The 15,929-nt window shown below is 42.6% G+C and overlaps 1 protein-coding gene across 1 annotated transcript in view; it reads right to left on the bottom strand.

The window, feature by feature from the left end:
• Positions 1-1,394: 1,394 nt before the first annotated feature.
• Positions 1,395-15,929, bottom strand: part of NHSL1 (NHS like 1) — a 186,838-nt gene continuing 172,303 nt past the window's right edge. Inside the window, 4 exon segments of the mRNA XM_054393591.1 lie at positions 1,395-1,427; positions 1,429-2,122; positions 5,616-5,745; positions 6,291-9,713. Of these exon segments, the coding sequence (XP_054249566.1) occupies positions 1,395-1,427; positions 1,429-2,122; positions 5,616-5,745; positions 6,291-9,713 (4,280 nt within the window).

The raw sequence follows: 15,929 nt of genomic DNA on the forward strand, positions 1-15,929 counted from the left end.
TGAAGAAAGAGATTACAAGCATATTTCTCTAAAATAAATAATCTACAAAGAGTGCTTTTTCTTCTTCAAAGCAGTCTAAAAATGTATAAATTCTACGGTAAGAAGATCAAAAGATTTTAACAACTTTCAATATTTACAAACAATACAAAAACTGCACACGCCATCGAATGATGCAAAATTCTTCTTAAAAATTAAAAGCTTCATTCCTACCAAGAACCAAAAACTCCAGCCAATATTTAAGTTTTAAGTAACGGTCTTCTTTACAACTGGAAAACCGTTAAATGTTTTTATTATCTGTAAAATATACAATAAAAACAAACCTCGCTAAATTATTAAGGTTAAAAAAGAAGAGAAATACTGCAGGCAAATCAAAAAAAGGAAAGTGACTGTAACTTATTCTTTGGTAACCAAAAGTTAGCAAGTATGTGTATTTCAAGTGATGAAAAGTAATAATCTTCCCATTTTGACAAATGGAAGACAGACTTCTGGCAAAGTACAACTCCCAAGTCTCAGTTTTGAAAGACAGGCTTCACCTACAGCTCCATAGTGCAAGTTCTCAAAGTCAAATTTTGCTTTCTAATTCAGAAACATAATCCTTCCAAACTCTTGGCAGTACACTGCTTAATTCCTCTCCCACCTCCCTTTCATCTGCTCGCATCCTCCGCACATATCCAGTTCTTCCAGTTCTCTAAGGGAATGCTCTAGTCAAGGAAGCGATTCACTTGGAAATGAGTGTTTCACCAAGTGCCTGCGTGTGGCTGCACAGCAGCTAGTAGTGTGTTACAAAACTTGGCTCCCTTTTTCACGTTAACTCCTATTTCATTTTCCCTGGGCCAGTTCAGAACTTCAGTGCTTTAGCAGGACACGCTTCACTGAACACTGAGGCATACCCCAGTAATAAGCCATGTAACCCCAGCACCAACCCTGCTACCTTCTCATAGGTCAGTGTGCCTTGTCATGCCTCTCCTGGCTTACAAATGCACTATGCTGCACCACTACAATGCTTTTGAAGCAAATGTCCACCTTGTACCACAGAAGTCTTCCCATTCCTCCTTTTCAGACTTATTCCTAAATTTGCTTGCACAATTGCAGTCTCAAGAAAAACTTCACACCCCTACAGGCTCTGAGAAAACTCCCTCCCCCACAAGAGGACTTCTAAGGCTTTACACAAAAAGTTCAACTGTTAACTCTTTAAGCCACAGACCGCTCATTCATAGCAAGTCCTCCCCAACCCAACCATGCAGAACTATCATTGCTTTAGCATTTAGACACACACATGCAGTTCATGGAATAAATGCTTAGCAAAGCACACTTGTCCTGGTCTGGGCTTTCTTCTGGAATCTAGTCCTTTGTCATTTTCTACACTAATATCCAGTGCCTTTAGTCACTGCCTTTTAAATTCCTTCAGCTGAAGGGCTTAGATACTCCCCTTGAAGCACCTGGCTGAGTCATTAAATCCAGATGGGTTGCATCCAAGGTCTCCTTACAGCCTGCCTCCTCAGCATATGGAAAGTCATTTATGTCCATGTCATCACTGGCAAACATATCAAGCTGCCTCTCTTGCTGCTCTTCCAAAGTCCTTCGGACCCTGCCCTCTGACTGTTCCACCAGTTCCCCATCTCCTTCACTAATGACAGTCATAGGGCTGCTCTGGATGCGGTTGCGGACGTTGTATTTGCTGCTGGCAGCAGAGGGAGGTGTTCGTGACCGGCCGTACCTAGTGCCAGAAAAGGACATGCTCCTTGGCATCAGGCCCTCATTCTTAGCCCACTCTTCCTGAGCCCGCTTGCTCTTGCTGGGTGAGCAGCTGGCAGGGCTGTCGGGAAGGTCAGGGGAGGAGGCATCTGTCTTTGTCCGGTGGAACCGTGGGTCTGTGTTCTTCAACATCTCTGCCGCAGACATGCGGGAACTGGTGTCACAGCGGCTCCCTTTCTTCAGCAGCAGGGCTTTGAAGTTGTCATTGCTGGTGCTGCTCTTGCGAACGCTTCTCTGAATTGATCCAGCTTGTTTGAGGGTACCTAAGGTTGGGGAAGCACCGGTGGGAGTTACGGGGGGCGATGGAGAATGGTTGCGGGTACGGTCATCTTCAGAGTCTTTACGGCCGAGGACTTTCCTTTTGGATCTGAGTTTGAAACACAAACAAAAAAAGAGAGGGCCAAACAAAGAAAATTAAACTTTAAACCACCCTTAGCTAGAGAACTCAGAAGGATGACAATGAATTAAGCTAAAGCAGAGAGAGAGAGAGAAGGGAGAAGTAATTGAAGTATAAAGCATGAGTAAGAATACCACCAAAACTGTACTGGCATTAATGTGGCATTTGCAGCATTAAGCTGAGTTTATTGTTCTTTTTCTGCAAATCTGGAACAATGAAACAATGAAACTACTAAAGCTGGCAATATTGATTTTATTTAGTAAATTTAGCGAATCAGATTTTCTCAAGTCAGTAATCAACTGCTAAGACCACTGCATCATACTCCACACCATGAGTCAGTTAGTTTGGCGACTTGATTAAAAACACGTTGGGGTTTTGTTTTTCTATCTCACTTGATGTTCTCTGGATAACTAGAGCTGTGGGTTTGTGCACTTGCCTTTAGAAAAGGACACTGAAATGCCCTGCTGCTGAAGTTAAGATCAGGTAAAGGGAGGCACATGTAACCATTCTTGATTAAGTGATTTAAAAAAAAAAAAAAAAAAAGCCCCCAAAACTCCCAACCTAAATATTAAATTAATACTGAAAATTGAGGGTTTTCCGCTTCTATTAAGGTGCACAGACAAAATTCATTTCTGTTGGTGCTCTGTCACTATGACCCTTCAACTAAATGACAGAGAGACCAACTTCTTGACATTATAGTTATGAAAAGGCAGAGTGTTTTTGAAAGTGCAGGGGTAGCAAACAAACAAACAAAAAAGAAACCATCATAGAAGTGGGAATAAGTGGAAACTGGATTTGTATTGCCCCATTTTGACATGAGAAATCTTGAAGATGTATTAAAAGCCTGGTATCTGTTGGAAAGCTACTTTGCTTATTTGCAGGTTAAGCAAGAATTAATTAAAAAAGATTATGCAAAGGCTAATTTTACATATGCTATTTGGGTAAAAGTTTAAAATAGTCAGCAGACTTGTTACAAGATTATCATGCTATAATTCCATATTAATGTTTATCAAGGACATGTTCAACACAGATTGTTCCCCTTGTATAGCAGGTTTCTATTTAATGTGATCTTTAGCTGCTCCTTTCTAAAAGGCCTTGAGATTTTGCCAAGGCAAGCTCAAATGTCTTCATGCATTGCAGCTGAATCATAATAAGAAACATCAGAAAACAAAGTAGCAGGATTCATCAGATGAGTAGGTGGCAGCAACAGGCATTACCATAAACTCTGCCAAGACTTTAGAGGGATCCTGTCTTTCTTAAGGGGTTGAATTTATGCATAGATCACTTCTGATTACCTCCCTCAAAGGCAACTATTTATTTTCAGCTGCTGCTGCTGCTGCTGCCTCTACCTGCCTTTCTGGAAGAAGATTGTAATGCTGACATCTATTCAGTCTGAGCATAAATCGACACCAGAAGATAGCATAGGGATAAAATGATTACTTTAGTAGTGGCAAACATAAGAACCTTGTCTAGATTCAATTGTGTGATCTGTACTGAAGACAGCAAATGAATTTGGTGCTTGGATGCTCCTCAAGTCTGTACGTGAACATGTGCGTGCATTAGTGGGAAAAGATTTCCCCTCTTTAAGGTTTTGCCTTCCTCTGGGTATCTGTAACACTGCATTGCTGGGGTTGTGCTGCTGCCAAAACCCAAATTATATTCCAAATACACAGAAGGCAAAATTCAATTGCAAAGATCTGCAGGGAAAGAATTCATTATCCTGTTTTGAAGGAATTCAGTAAGACTGTGAATGCAGTGCAGAGCAGTCAGTTTGCTGTCAGCATCTAACCAGCTTTTCTCAGCATATATGAAGTATGGCATAAACTTAACAACCAAATTTGGTTTTGGTGGCTTTTCAGACAGAGATAAGAGTTTATAATCAAGCAAAACTGTGACTTAAGATTCTTTTTCCTGTCCTTAACACACATGCCACTAAATTTCTTGTCTTGCTTCAAAGCACATATTTGAGAGCCAATCACTAAGACAATGCCTTTTAGAATACCAGAGGTGGGGCAGAAGGGAGTGAACAGGACCAAAAGGATTTTAATCAGTTAACAACCAAAGATGATTGTGGTTCAAGTCCAAAGCCAGCAAAAGCAAGGTCTCAATAACAAATGTGTCAAGCAGTTTTAACTATGCCACATCCAGTTCCATTGTCCATTTCCCCATAAACTCAAGAATTACATGTATGTATACACACACAGAGATCCACTCTGTACCTGCAAGCATAATGGAGAGAAGCTACTGGCCTGAATATTCCATTCTAAGAACAGATTTATCACAGTCCTAGTGAGTGCCATGCAACATGAATACAAAAGACCATTTTTACAACAGCTCCTAAGGGGTAACTGTAAGTTACCAAAAGTCAGTATCATATATATATATATGTTATTTCTATAACAGGACTGTTTCAAAAATTAAAAAGCAGTATTTGCATCCCAGGTGAAGTCTCCTAGCACCTGGCCATGTTCTCACAACAGACTTTTCCCATCCCTCAGTTCTCCTGACACTCACACAGAGAAGCAAATGGACCGTGAATCCTGATAAACCTACATGGGTGCTGTCAAGCTCTTCGTGTCACCACTTCAGAGAGCTGACCCCTCTACATTCTGAAGTAAAAGACGAAGCCACAAGATGGCACTACCACTACACATCGAGTCTAGTACAAAAGCAAGCTCAGTTCAGAGTGGTAATGTCTTCTGTGTGTACTGTTTAAATGGTGCATGTTTCATTTTATGGTTTTAAGCCTTTTTCTTCTACCTTTTTTTTTTGGTTTGTTTGTTTTGTTTTGGACAACCTCACAATTCATAACAATCTAGCTGCCTATTCAGGATGATTGTGTTTTTTCAGGGAAATGAATAATGTCATTAATAATAGAGCCAGTGCTGCACATTTCATTCATGAACCAGTTTGACACAAAACACCCGACCTCAGGCTGGATTATGGCAAACTATAATCCAGCGTTTGCCATATGTTTTGCCATATGACTGACATGTTGTGTTACTTGCCAGTTTCAGCCACGCTTGCCATGAAGCATTAGCGTTGAGCCTCTGTCCCAAACTGCACCATATAAGCAGCGGAGAGAGTAAAAAAGAGATGGAGAAGAACAAGAATGAAAACAAAAAGGTACACAGAAAAAAGCAACAGTAGAGTTAATATGGCAAATTGAGAACAGTACAATAAAGACTAAATGTAACTTCACATTTTAAGAGGCAGGATGTTTATAATATGATCTACATTGATTTAATTCTTTTAGTTCAGAATGGATTAAATACATCTGTAAAACAAAACACAAATCCTTTTCCTTATCTTTTTCATATATAGCCTTAGCAGAAAGTTCATAAATGTGTGCCTTCTGTTAAAGCAGTGACTGTTGTAATTGGGTGTTTGGCAAAACAACATTAATTAATTTTGGAGAGAACTATCGGACCTGACAGTATGAGAAGGACAAGTTTTGCAGTACCTGTGAATAGCTGCAAAAAGATCCTCAGTAGTCCTTGGTCTTGCTGGTGTTGCCATTCCATCCATCTCTTCCCCATAACTACTGCTTGGCAGGAATGAACTGTTTGCTGTATTTGATTCAAATACCTCCACTATGTGGAAAGAATGAACAGTAATTATAAGTCCATGGAGAGAACCCAACAGCACATAATCCTGAAACCAGCCCTCACTGCCTCTAAGGCAAAGCCTCTGAGAGGCTGAGTGAATGCACTCTTGTCATTGTGATTTCAGAGTGATGCTAGGAAGCTGCAGTCCATGAAATGCCAAGGCTTGCTCACTCGCAGGGGTGGAGAACAATACTAAAAGAAAAAACTGTATAGTTTCTACTAAAATTGCAAAATCAAAATTAGCCAAGCTAATCAGGTTTTCATAGCATGTTTTAATCCTAGCACAGTTAAATAAACACCGTTCTCTTTCCATGTCTGCCATAATGAGAAGTCAGAAGGGAATTAGAAGAAATCTCAAGAAGTACTAATCATATTCTGCAACTTTATTCAAGCTTTTAGTTATACCTCATGCAAGAGATTCTTTTCTCTACAGAAGCCCACCTGAATGCTACGATTGCTATTCTCACTCTCCAGGCTCTCTAAAATAGCTACTGCTGCATCTGAAGAACAGAGAGAGAAAACAGACTCACCACTTTCGTTTTCTTGAGAGAGGTGCCCATCAGCATTACTGCCACTGTCTTGGCTGCTGCTTGAACTGCTTTCTTCATCAAAAGCAGACTGCTCCTCCTGCCTGGCTTCTTCTTGCACTGGTGATGCAGCAGGCTGTACCACAAAGGCATTAGCTCCCACTGTCTCAGAGAAGGTGAATCCGGCAGCTCCTCCCTCAGGAACCAGGCTGCCAGAGTCCATCTCGCTAGAGCTGAGTCCATCTGTAAGACAATTTCTCGCTCCCTCGCCGTGTGCAAGCACAGCGTCTCTCTTAGTTGGACTTGATGTGCTTCTGACAGTATCTCTCACTTCAGCTATTTTCTCCCCTGTAACATCTAACTGCGGAGGTGGTACAACAAGAAACAGTTTGGGTTTCTTTGAAATAGGAGGCGGCTTCTTGCTTGGCAATATGACCTGAGTCTTCTCAGGAGATGCTGGTGATCCCTGAAGTGACATGCTGGAACCAAGGTCTTCACTCTGCATTGAAGACTCAAGTGTGTCTTCAGTAGCTATCCCCAGTGCATCAGCTTCAACAGGCTTGCTTAGACCTACTGCACCTGCAGGCTTTTGATCACTGTCAAGCACAGGTTTGCTATCAGAGGGAATGAGAGGAGAACCCCGAGCCAATGCCTGAACTGAGTTGTTAAATGAAGTGCCCTCAGCTTTCACTTCTTCTTCACCTAAGCTGCTACTGAGTCTTAGTGAGAGAGATGGCTTTAGGGAAGACCGTGATGCTGAATTTACAGTACCTTTTTCCTGAAAGGTGGTTTCAGAAGCGGATTCAGGTGATGGTTCACCTTCTGTCACTTTTTTCACAGACCTTAGCTGCACCATTTGCAACGCTTTGGTAGTGACTAAGGGCATAACAGGTCTAGATGAGTCTTGCTTGTTGAGTGGCTGTTTCACTGGATTACAGCAAGAATCTTCCAGGTTACGTTTCTTAAAAGAATACTGTGGTTGGATTGTTGCAGCTTTCAGTTTGGGATCAAGAGGTGGTGCCGGAGGTGGGACAGGTAAGGGCAAAGTAGAAGGAGAAGGAATAGGGGAGGACAATGAATTGACAGAAGCTTCTTGTGGAAGCCATGGGACACTCTGGGCAAAAGAAGACTTATCATCAGCTTCTGGAGGAGGAGGGGGGAATGTGAGAGAGGATGGCAGTGGTGATAGATCCATGACTTCTGTGGCAGGAGGAGGTGGAGGGGGAGGAGAAAGCTCAGGACAATGTGAAGGAGGTGTTGGAAGAGGAGGTGGTGGAGGAGGTGCACCAGAATCTAGAGGAGAACTCAGTGTGGGGTCCAATTTCTTCACACTCACACTCCCTTCAGTAGATGTATTTGAAGAAAGAGAAGTGGAGGATGAAGACATGGAGACTGAAGACAAAAGGGAAGATTTCCTTTCAGGCACTTTAGGCTTCGGCTTAGATTTGCCAGTTCCTGATGATGCAGATTTTAAAAATACAGGCACTGGAGTAAGTGCAGTGGGTGTATTGGACTGGCTGGAGTACCCACTGGATGGAGATGTGACTCGGTGGGATTTCTCTGGGGAAGTGCTCTTTGGTTTGGCCAGTTCACTGGGCACTTGTGGCACAGAAGCCCTTGAGCCATCACTGAAGTGGCTGATGCTGTAATCGCTGAGAGCAGATGATGTACTGGCAGAATGGGTCACTGGTGATTTCACCTGGTCATCTCCCACCGCAGCATAGTCACTGTAGTAACCCCACTGGTCAGCATACTCTGACTTGATGCTACTTGTTTCACTCTGAGAGGGAGTGACAGTGCAGATGGAGTAGAGATTTGGAGCAGTGGTGGACATCATGCTGCTGCTTGCGCTGACTGAGCTTTGGCTGCGGGATCGCAACACCCAGGGATCCTCATAATCACTGCAGGGGCTCTGGGAAGGGGAGCTGCCATTTTTGCACTTCAGATTCAACTGCAGAGAATGCTGGAGGGTGGCAATGAGAGTTTCATCAAGCACCTGTCCATTAGACGGAGTTTTTTTCTTGGGCATCCTTCTGAGAGAGTCTGTTCTGGATGGTGGCAAAGGAGGCTTTTTTGCCTTTTTCAGAGAGATGTTTCTTGCAAGGGATTTCTCACCTTGGCCTGACTGGTCATCCTGGTATTTCTTCTCCTTTCCTTCAAAGACATTTATCACACTATCTCTGGCATTCCCAAACCCATTAGTACTATTGCATGGCACGTCTGACTTCAGTCCAGAGTCCATATGCATGGAGCTATAATAACCATCTTGGTCCACAGAATGCAGAGAAGTAGAATCATCCCTGACCGAAGTCTTCTCCAGGCTACTGCTGCTCAGGTTGCTAGCAGGAGTGGCACAGTCTGGTGTGGTACAAACTGCCTTGAGTAAAGGAGTCTCACTGTTTTCTGCAGACTTGTACAGCCAGTGCTCTGTGCTGCTCACTGCTGCTTGTGCTCGCTCCCCTGAATAGCTAGATTCACTTCTACCATCATTGTCTTGAGAAGGGTTTGGTAAAGCAGGGTTATTCCTACAGCTGTAGCTCATGCTCTGAGACCCAGCCTCTGCATTTCCAGAAGTGCTAAGAGACACAGCAGAGTCACCAAGAGAAAGCATCATGGCAGTATTAGATGGGATGGTATCTGAAGTCTGTGAGTGACGTGTGGAGCTACTCTCACTCCAGTTACCACTTGAAGAATGGTGATCTTCTTTCCCACTCGCTGCACTGCTGGCAACAGGATTGTCTCTTGGCTTTGGGTACGCAGTGGAGCTAGTAATTTTACTATCCAATGGCCCAACACTCTGGGCTGTGTGAATAACAATAACTTCTGAGGAGGATGAGAGTGTTGCATTGGGTATGATGCTCGTTGAGTAGGTGGCATGAGGAGAGACAACACATGCTGGGCTTGCAGACTTTTCACTATCATAGCTTCTTACCTCTTGAGACTTTGGCCTCAACAGGCTCCCTGGTGTGGGATTATTCCTCAGATGCACAGCACTATCGTCCACTTGCAACTTACTTATCTGGTGAGGTAAAGTGCCAGCGATGTCTTCTGTCTGCCTAGAGCTGCTCTGTGTCTGCTCTAGGGACTGCAGTGAGACTCTTGCACCAGCCCGTGGCAAGCTGTGAAAACCTAAGTCGTTGTTTTGGCGAGAGGAAAACACGACTGCAGCAGAATCACTCATCACTGACATGTTTCCAGATGAGCTGGAGAACTGAGACATCTGGGCCGCAATGCCTTGTCCTTTCTGTGCTCGTATTCTTCTCATTGAAGGAGGCACAACTTTAACTTCCTCCGTCTGGCAGCTGGTGTCCTTGGTCTCGGAGCGCTGGATGGCAGAGCGATAGCTGTCCAGTCTCCCTAGCGTGGAGCAGTGATCTGGGACATACATCGAATGCCCTCGGAAATCACTTTGGCCAGTGCCAACTGCTGGAGTCAAAATAAAATAATTATTTCTGGAAGCACAAGTTCACATTTATGTTCTTATTCATTAAAAAAAAAAAAACACACCAGCAAACTGTTTGATCCCCAGGCTCCCACAGGTTATGCCTTCTGAGAAAGAATCTGCAACAATGGATTTTGCACAGGCACTGTGTGTTTTCTGCATCTCTTCCCTTTTTCCTTATTATCATGAACCCTCTACTTACAGGATTTTCTGCATTCCTGCTGCAGATTTGACACATGAAATCCTCTGTTTATGACATGGCAATAATTTCCATAGTAATCAGTTATGTCAGAAACCAAGTAGCACTGTTTGACTTCCAGTAGGCAAAGCAGCAGGAACAGACAAAAGCCTGAGCAATGTGAAGTGCGTTTCGATGCTAATGCCTCATGCAATAAAGAAAAGGGGAAGAAAATTTGGATACGAATGTGAATAATCAGGTCTGCTTTTTAAAAGCACTACACTTCATAAAAAAAAAAATTCAGAAGACCTGGACAGCAGGTCTCCAAGTCTTGCAGTTCGTATGAAAGGAGTGTAACATGTTGAAGCATGCATTGTTTTACCACAAATAATATGATATCATTTATACAAAGACATTATCCAACAATGCAAAGAAATCCATTAAATAACATTTCTCCATATAACTAGTTTTGATTTATCATAAAGGAAAAGCTCTTAAGAAGTGGGGAAAAGAAACAGCTAGTACTCAGCACTGTCAGGAAATAGAAAATAACTGTACTTAAAAAAAAAAAGTAATAACAATAATATATTGGCATTTAAAGAAACCAACAAACCTTTGAGGACAAAGGAAAACCGGTTTTAGTTCAAAATACAGTTATCATTGGGTCCACATAAAGGACTCGAGGGTTCTTTTAAACTTACATTTTTATTGGTAGATGCCTTTTAAAATCACAAACCAGAGCACTGATTTAAAATTAGTCTGTGTAAAGCTGTTGCTTTTCAGTTCAGTTGCATTACTGTATAAATAGCAGACACGAGAGGCAGGCGTGCTGCTGGAGATGCTTCTAAGGATGCTGCATATGTCACTGCGGGGGAAAATTGGTTATTTCGAGTCTCCGCCTTAGCTAGTCTCAGGAGTGATGAAGCCGCATGCCTGATGGGACTGCTCTCCTTTCATATTTACTATACAGAACTGGATCAGGATGATAGGTATTCTCATCATGCAGCTTTAAACACCACTTAAAGGATATTTAATTATCCTTATTCTTGGCAGGCAAAGGAGGCATTTAGGATAAGGAAAAGAGAGCTCTGAAAAGGCTACAGTGAACACAGCACACACAAAAAGATTGTTTCTTTTCCCCGGGCATATAAGTAGCCTTTTACCAGCTTGAAGCCTATTTAGTTTGCTTTGTGTAGATGCACTTCCTCTCATGAAAACGTAGCCTCTTTCTCCTTCTGGTAGAGGTTTGCAGCAAAGCTAGATACTTGGATGCTGGCAAACATCTTGGATAATCTGAGATGCTATCAGAACAGATGGACTACTGCAGTCAACCAAGAGAGGCATTTGCATATTCTGCACACAGTTATTAAGAACTGTACAGTAAGAAAAATAATTTCATTTTCCATGTGTATTTTTTTCTGTAGATCAGTGTCCCCTTCTTGATTAGAGAAAAACATCGGAGCAGATGTTATGAACGTTTCTGGAAATGTGACATCACTGATGATAACTGAGAGCTAATTAAGAATATCCAGTAATGAGAATCTGTGTACTAACTCTTACAAATAACCAAAGGGATGGGGTATTTTTCTTCTTTCTACCACTATGAAATACAAACAGGCACACAAATACAGACACGAGACAGAAGGATGGGGCTGGTGAACAAAGCTGTCAGCACTACAGCAAGCATCTACCATCATCACATACTGACCTGTGGCTGAGAGCACCACATCTCAGTATGCAGCATGCTTGTATTCACAAAGGAGGCTAAACACACTCTGCTTCACAAGCAGCATGACTCAGATCCATGGTTTATGCTTGTTTATGATGTTACTGTGCTGCTAGCGAAGGTAAATAGCAAAGCAGAACAGCACGGGACCTGCTGACTTCCCCTTTCCTCCTTCCAAAATCAGGCGTGACAAACACACTACCAGGACATGCTGCCTATGGCAAATGCAGAGCGATGTGTGAAAGACAAAATTAAACCTTGGTGCTGTATCTGCACTACTTGAAAAGAGGCCAAGGATGGCTGTACCAAAACGGCCGAGGGAACAGCTCTTTCCCTGTCCCCCTGTACCCATGCCAAGCTGTAGGCCCAGGGGACCACTGGTTGGCCCAGGCCAGGGCAGCACCAGAGGAGCACATTAACAAGAGGGCAGCATCAATAACCACAGGATGCTGCTGGACATCAGTGCTAATCCTGTGTTTGCTACTAGAAGTAACTTAGCGTCCAGCCTAATGTGTTCATGAGTGGCACATCTCCCTTATGAAGAAAGGCTGAGGAAGCTGGGCTCTTTAGCTTGGAGGAGACTAAGGGTGACTTTATAATGTTTATAAATATGTAAAGGGCAAGTGTCATGAAGATAGAGCCTGGCTCTTCTCAGTGATGTCCAATGATAGGACAAGGGGCAATGGGTACAAGCTGGAGCATAGGAAGTTCCATGTAAACATAAGGAAAAACTTTTTCACTCTGACAGAACCCTGGAACAAGATGCCCAGAGAGGCTGGGGAGTGTCCTTCTCTGGAGACATCCAAAACCCACCTGGATGCATTCCTGTGTGCCCTGCTCTAGGTGATTCTACTCTGGCAGGAGGGTTGGACTAGATGACCTTTCAAGATCCCTTCTAGCCTTTATCATACTTCCACTGTGCTTCTGTGAAATTGACAACAGCAGTAAGCCTTTACAACCTTGATAATGCAGGGAAGCCCATCAGGGGCACATCTTTGTACTGGTGAGAAGCCTCTTGCAGTTAGAATGAGTCAGAGCCCAAATAAACACAGGGTTCAGAAGGGGCAAGACAGCCTAGTCTCAGAAGTATAAGTACAGGGCTATATCCTTCAATCATTATATAGGATATGGTCAGGAAAGGGACTTTTCACAGCTGTTTCCATTACAAGAACACAACATTGAGCTTTTATATAATTTTTCGTAGAAATGGATTATATTCTGAAATTACTTCAGCTTTGGTTTTACATCCATGCACAATTTCAAGCAAAGCTGTGAGGATTTATTTGTCCTTTATAATGCAGCAATTGCTCTTTTTACAGTTCCATTTCCTGAACAGGAACAACAGAAATCTGCAGGGAAAATGGTTCAAAAACACCCCAAACAACAACCAAAGAAACATTTAAGGCTCAGGTATTCTCTTAAAATATTGTGGGTCTTAAGACTGTGATGGAATTAAGAGGAGGGTAATGAAGAGTGTTATGTTTGCTGTTTGTAAATGCACTATGAACCCCTCACCCACTTCCAAAGTAAAACTGAAAAGCAAGGGGTTTCAAAAATCCCTAAAAAAGAAAAAAATCAAACCACCTTTGCTGATACTGCAACTAGTTGACAAAATGCAAATCTAAGGGCCAGCTCAAACCTTCAATTGATTATTACACTGTCTCTCTCAGAAAGCCTCTACTCAAATAGCAGTCAGAAGTTCCAAGATTTCTGCAACACCACAATACTGGATATGAATGAGAGCTTCTGAAGAATACCACTTGCAAGTCCATCTAGTTGCAGGGGTGATACTTGAGCATATAGCAGAGAAAAATGTTGCAGAACTGGACATTAGGTTACAAATGCTGAATGTTATGAAGTCAGAAGTGGCTGCAGTTTGGTGGTATGATAAATGTGCTGAAAGTAATTAATAATTGTCTTGTCTGCATTTTATACTATCCTGTGTCCAGTAGCCCTGCAGACAGTGCTATGTCCACCACAGGAGACCAGTAACTATACTCCTTTCCTTCTTTATTAGCCTACTTCTTGCTAAGCTGAAAATACCTCTTAGAGCAAAGGCTCTTTCTTAATGCACATTTTCAGTGTAGGCTCCGGAAACAAAACACTCACTATCTGGAACAAGCAAAACATGCAGCATGTTTAACATCTCTTGCATGGAAACACAGAGAAAAGGTTCAAATGCATGCCTTGGCTCCAAGCACTTGATCCAAGATAGGCATATACAGGTTACACTAGTTTCCCCTGACTCCAGTAGTCACTGGTGTTGCTCATTAGAGATGACAGGGACTGAGACTGACTGCAAATCTGGTGGGAAAAAAAAAAAGCATCTGCTTCTAATTCCTAGGACGAGATTCTAGCTACTAAAAGACTCCCTATCTCCTTGTGACTCTGGCTGATGTGGTGGCACCAGTAACTCACTACAGAGAATCAGCAGAAAGGTCCTCCTCACCGAAATGAGCACAGATAACTGCGGATCGGAGAGGATAAATGTGTGTGGATAGCACAAAGAATGTGCTTGTTTCAACTAGTACACAGAAGTAATCACTCTTCCCAAACTCCTTTTGACTAATCATTTCTGCTATAAGCATTTGCCTCTTGTGCCCCAGGCACATTCCTAAAGTTTGCTGCTCTCATCTTCTCATGCCCCACCTAGCAATCCTCTTCTAAACCTGGTGACCTGGCCAAGTCACCACACAGGCACCACAACTTCCACTGCTACAAAAAAAACAAACGAACCCACCCCACCCTTAGAGATTCTTCATGTATTTTACCCTAGCAATTACATACCAAATGATTTTTAATAGACATGCAACAAGAAACAGACAAGTACGTCTGGCTTATGGCACTTCTAAGGAATCTTCACTGTGCTCCATGAAACATCTGTAATCCTTCTGAGGGAAGAAAAATATTGCAGAGAATCTTGCAATATTTCAGTGCTGACAACTGAAAAAATATCCTGAATCTTTGCACATGCTACTGACATCCTGAAAGGGAGAATTTTGATGAAAATATAGGGATTTTAAGTTTTCTTGAATCTGTTAATTTCACTAACTGAACAGTCTCTGGTAAAAAACATATTCCTGGCATTTCTGTCTTTCATCCCCCATTATCAAAAAGCAGATCATACCTGTGCCTAGTTAACTGGCACAGTAGCTCTGGAAAAGAGATATTCTATTCAAGGATTTTTAAAGCTCCAAATGGAAGCAAACACACAACACCAGCCTGAACAGTGAGGTATTTGCATGGTATTTCTGTAGGCACACAGCATAGCTGTGACTCTTCTTACCTGTGGGACCTGTGTCTTGAATGGCTGCATGTGCTGAAGCAACAAATTGGAAAAGAATATCCATTAGGAGGAGTCTTCAATAGAACAGTGAGACTCTGGAATAGGTTGCCCAGAGGGGCTGTGGATACCCCCTCCAAGGAGGTGTTCACGCCCAGATTAGATGAGGCATTGAGCAACTAAAGCTAGTTGAGAGGCATCCCTGCCCATAGCAGGGAAGTTAGAGTAGATGATCTTTAAGGTCCCTTCCAACCTGAGCCATTCTGTGATTGATCAGAAGGACTTATGTGGCCCTATGTCGCTGAGATAGAATTGTTTCCTCTAAGGCACCAACAAAGGGTCTGTGCTGTGCCACAAGAAATCACACAAGGGACTAATAGTTCAGGTGCCAGTCATATTCATCCTGATGAATGAGGTGCCTTTAACTGGAAGATGCGTTGTGGTGGAACCGATACTCAGATCTGAGAACTGCTCCCCCTGCAAGACAGGAAGGGAGGTCAGGACACCAGAAGCTGTTCATTGGTGCCTGGGACTGCACTGGTGCAAAGATCTGGAGAAACATTCACAGTCAGGTAATGTGGTACCCTCAGAAAAAGAAAGTTAGTCTCAGCCAGACCTATAGTACTGACAAAAAGAAGGGACCATGGAAAAATAAAGGCATTTTAATGCTTTTATCTCACCATGTGAAGCTGAAGATAACCAAGAGACAAGAAATGAGCATAGCCTGCAACAGGTTTTCCCAGAGAGATGCTCATCTATACCAAACTTGTTTGGCAATCACCATCTTCATGAGGGAAGAATACCAGTTTGCATATAAGGTACTGCCTGAAGATGGCAGCTAGAGGTGATGGATAATGGCAACAGAGAGCAGAGAAACTAAGTGCACAGAAACTTGAGGGAAAAGGTAATCTCAAAGTTTCTTGCCCTTTCTGCAGTTTTGATCCAACACTGACTCCGTTAAATATATATGAATATAATATTTATATTCTGCAAGACAATGAAGGTAAGTCAAA

Source organism: Indicator indicator, chromosome 2, assembly GCF_027791375.1.
Source record: "Indicator indicator isolate 239-I01 chromosome 2, UM_Iind_1.1, whole genome shotgun sequence".
Lineage (NCBI taxonomy): Eukaryota > Metazoa > Chordata > Aves > Piciformes > Indicatoridae > Indicator > Indicator indicator.